The sequence below is a fragment of the Sinocyclocheilus anshuiensis genome, unplaced genomic scaffold, assembly GCF_001515605.1.
Source record: "Sinocyclocheilus anshuiensis isolate Anshui unplaced genomic scaffold, SAMN03320099.WGS_v1.1 scaffold204, whole genome shotgun sequence".
In the NCBI taxonomy this organism is placed as follows: domain Eukaryota; kingdom Metazoa; phylum Chordata; class Actinopteri; order Cypriniformes; family Cyprinidae; genus Sinocyclocheilus; species Sinocyclocheilus anshuiensis.
In genome coordinates, this window is record NW_015557064.1 from 716,559 (window position 1) to 720,497 (window position 3,939).

The 3,939-nt window shown below is 35.8% G+C and overlaps 1 protein-coding gene across 1 annotated transcript in view; it reads left to right on the plus strand.

The window, feature by feature from the left end:
• LOC107676556 (piggyBac transposable element-derived protein 5-like) overlaps positions 1–3,357 on the plus strand; it is a 17,009-nt gene extending 13,652 nt beyond the window's left edge. The window contains exons 6-7 of the mRNA XM_016471130.1: positions 2,755–2,860; positions 2,953–3,357. Of these exons, the coding sequence (XP_016326616.1) occupies positions 2,755–2,860; positions 2,953–3,148 (302 nt within the window). The 3' untranslated portion in view covers positions 3,149–3,357. The remainder of the gene's footprint in view (positions 1–2,754; positions 2,861–2,952) is intronic.
• Positions 3,358–3,939: the final 582 nt, after the last annotated feature.

A 3,939-nucleotide genomic window follows, 5' to 3' on the forward strand; every position in this document is an offset into this window, starting at 1 on the left:
GATCAAAGACAATTTTTAATATAACTCCGACTGGATTCGTCTGAAAGAAGAAAGTCATATACCCCTAGGATGCCCTGAGGGTGAGTAATTCATGGGCTAATTTTCATTTTTGGGTGAACTAACCCTTTAACGCGCCCGCCCCACCCCAGACCTGTATGTCATCTTACACTGCAAACATTTGACTGTTGATTTGACACACATGATGCAGGGCAACAACTCACTGCATGACACATTCAATAAATGTAGTTATATACCCCTAAAATTCAAGAGATTGGGGAAAAAATGTCCCTGTATGAGTTTTTGTCTCATATTTGATAAGCGATATCACACGAGTGCTGTATTTTTGTCCAGAATAGCATGAGTGCAAATGTGATTTTATAAGACAATTCAGTGAATAAGAATTTAATATTGTGTTACATTGTAAACACAATTTTGCCAGCGAAAATATTACCTATAAAGCCACAGCAGAACTGTTGTGCATCTGCAAGCAACACAGTGGTGATTTTTTTCTGAATGAATCAGCTGTTTGAACGAATGGAATGAATGAATGACTCAATGACTTACTCATAAAGACATTTACCGCCACCTACTGGCAGTTTTAGTTTCTTGTTTAGAGTATCATTTCATTAAAAAAATATATTATAATTTATTATAATTATTATTATAAAAAATATATTATATAATATATATTTAAATATTAAATATATTTCCATATAAAAAAAGGATAGTTCACCAAAAAAAATTAAATTCTGAAATTATTTACTCACCCTCATGTCATTTCAAACCTGTATGGCTTGCTTTCTTTTGTGGAACATAAAATAAGATATTTTGAAGACTGCTGGTAACCAGTGACTTTCATTCTATGAACAAAAAATAGAGATGTTTCTCAAATTATATTATTTTATGTTCCATATTTTATGTTAGGCCATTGTAGCCTAAATGTGTAATAAATTTTATGTTGAATCAAATAAAATATTTCATTCTAAAGCTACTTTTTGTAATGTCTACTTGAAACTTTTCTCATTTATGATGGCTTTAAATGACCTTTTGGGGTATTTCCACAAACAAATTTAATTTGCGATTAATTAGATTAATTAATTGCCACATCATGTAATTCATTAGATAAAAAATTTTAATCGAACGTCAGCCCTAAAAAGGAAACATGCAAACTACAATGACACTCGCAAGCTGCATCAAAGCGCCTCCCAGAGAGCGTCTTCACTATAGCAGTGCAAGCTTAGATTGGTTTTACGCTGATGTTTGTGGATTAAGTGGATATTGTGCACATCATAGGATTATAAAAGGCAAAGCTTCTTTGTATTGCGCTGGTCTTCACTTTTCTTTGATAAGCCTTGATCCATTCTGACAGCAACTTCACATGAGAAATGTCAGCGCTGATACTAGGCATTTTCATTAGAGAGTGATATAAAGCATTGAGCTGCATCAATATATATTTTATCAATTCAATCATCTTATTTTCCTTTTTATTACAATCCAATCAAAAACCAAATATATGCATGAAGTGTTCAAAGCACTTCACATTCTCGAAAGGTATATCTAGCTATATCTATATGGTACAAATAACATTGCTTCTGATTTATGAGGTCAGGCAAAAGGGAGATAAAATTACGACTTATATTTCATTCTCTGGAATCTGAAATAATACGTTTATATAGTAAAAGCTTTTTGTGCTCCTCTTTGAGAGCAGGTGTCGCTTTTGATTAATAGGGCTATACAGTTTCATTGAAAACTCAGTGCTAGATCTCTGCCAAGTTTTCTATAACCTGAACTAAAATTAGCATCCCACCAGTATTCAGCCTCAACTTTTAGACACTTTGTAAGTCCACAGTCTATAAAAATTCTTTCCGTGCATTTCCCCGTAGTCTTTAGGACTCAAAATAGCCCATTTTAATTTTCAAAAAGTGCCAGCATTGTAATTTACATGCCACAAGCACTCCTGAGGAAGACAGTACTTTGTGCTCTAATGAGCAGTAGATTACTACTGATTGCAACAGATGGCAGTTAATTGTATGCTGAGGGTTCATAATGGTACAGATCTAATGACTGGGACTTCTTACTGATTATGTTTCAGTGACATCATGTTTTTGATTCTAATTTAATTACATGTGACTCAGATTAAAAATGTAGAAGATGATACATAAGTTATATGATGAGTGATTACACAAGAAGGACGCCTACCAAGGTCGTGCGCCATTCAAAATTGAACTGAGAATGCCTTTTATATTCTAATCCAGTTCCAGAATTTAAACTGAGGTTGCACGCAGAATGCAGAACTGTAATTTAAATGTGAATGTAAGAAAGTAGAAATGAAATGACTTGAAATGAAAAGAAATGCAACTGTAACACTTTAAATGTTGACTTGATAAAACCTTGTTTGGAAGTTTAAAAAAGCTTTGAAGTTTGCAGGTTTATAAGACAGACAGACAGGTACAATTCAGTAAATTATTCTTCTTGTTATTCCGATTAAAATTCCAGTTTAACTCCCTGTGGTTTGTGGCCAGTTTAATACAGAGTTTGAAATCAAGTAGAAATACAACAGATTGGTGTTCAATAAGATTGTTTAAAATCTACATTTATTCTTGTGATCAGTAAAGGCATGATTCATGCTACTAACAAAGCAGAAGATCTCGTTGCTAAGATGCAGCAGAAAACTGAACAGTTGTTCCTTATTGTCAGATGTTAAATCCTCCTGTCTGCTAACTGTGATTGACATTTCTGCCCGGATTGTCCTAGGGGTGATCATTAAGAGGAAGAGTGGAGAAATCCCATGTCCCCTTGCTGTGGAGGCCTTTGCTGCGCACCTGAGTTACATCTGCAAATATGATGACAAGTACAGCAAGTGAGATTGACCAATCAAGTCTGTTTTACAATTAACCTTTAGGATATATACATGCATTTTATAGTTCACTCAACTCATGTTTTTCCAACTAGGTACTTCATTTTCCACAAGCCTAATAAGACCTGGCAACAGGTGTTTTGGCTAACCATCAGCATCGCCATCAACAATGCCTATATTCTTTACAAGATGTCAGACACCTACCACGTCAAACGCTACAGCCGGGCACAGTTCGGCGAGAGGCTGGTCAAGGAGCTCCTGGATATGGACGACTGCTCACCCACTCAGTGAAAGAAACCGCATGCTGTCTCAAACCCACCCGTGACAACCCACTCATACTAACATACTCAAATACACTTGCATTCTGCACTTCAGGGTCATTTTGAGTGAACAAACCCTATACATAACACAAAATGTGCCAAGTTTGGTTGAAAAAGGGACGTTTTCCATCTAAACTCCCATTTAAGACCCCATTTGGCCATTTGATACTACAGGACTAATGTACAGGTGCATCTCAATAAATTAGAATGTTGTGGAAAAGTTAATTTATTTCAGTAATTCAACTCAAATTGTGAAACTCGTGTATTAAATAAATCCAATGCACACAGACTGAAGTAGTTTAAGTCTTTGGTTCTTTTAATTGTGATGATTTTGGCTCACATTTAACAAAAACCCACCAATTCACTATCTCAACAAATTAGAATACTTCATAAGACCAATAAAAAAAAAAATTTTAGTGAATTGTTGGCCTTCTGGAAAGTATGTTCATTTACTGTACACTCCCACCTTCAATACCATGACTGAGGTGCCCCTGAGCAAGACCGAACCCCCAACTGCTCCCCGGGCGCCACAGCATAAAATGGCTGCCCACTGCTCCGGGTGTGTGTTCACGGTTTGTGTGTGTTCACTGCTGTGTGTGTGCACTTTGGATGGGTAAATGCAGAGCACTAATTCCGAGTATGGGTCACCATACTTGGCCACATGTCACGTCACTTTTTTTTTTATTTTATTTTTTTTATTAAGTGAACCAAACTGAGAGACCATTTTGAAGGCTCAGGAAACCTTTGCAGGTGTTTTGAGTT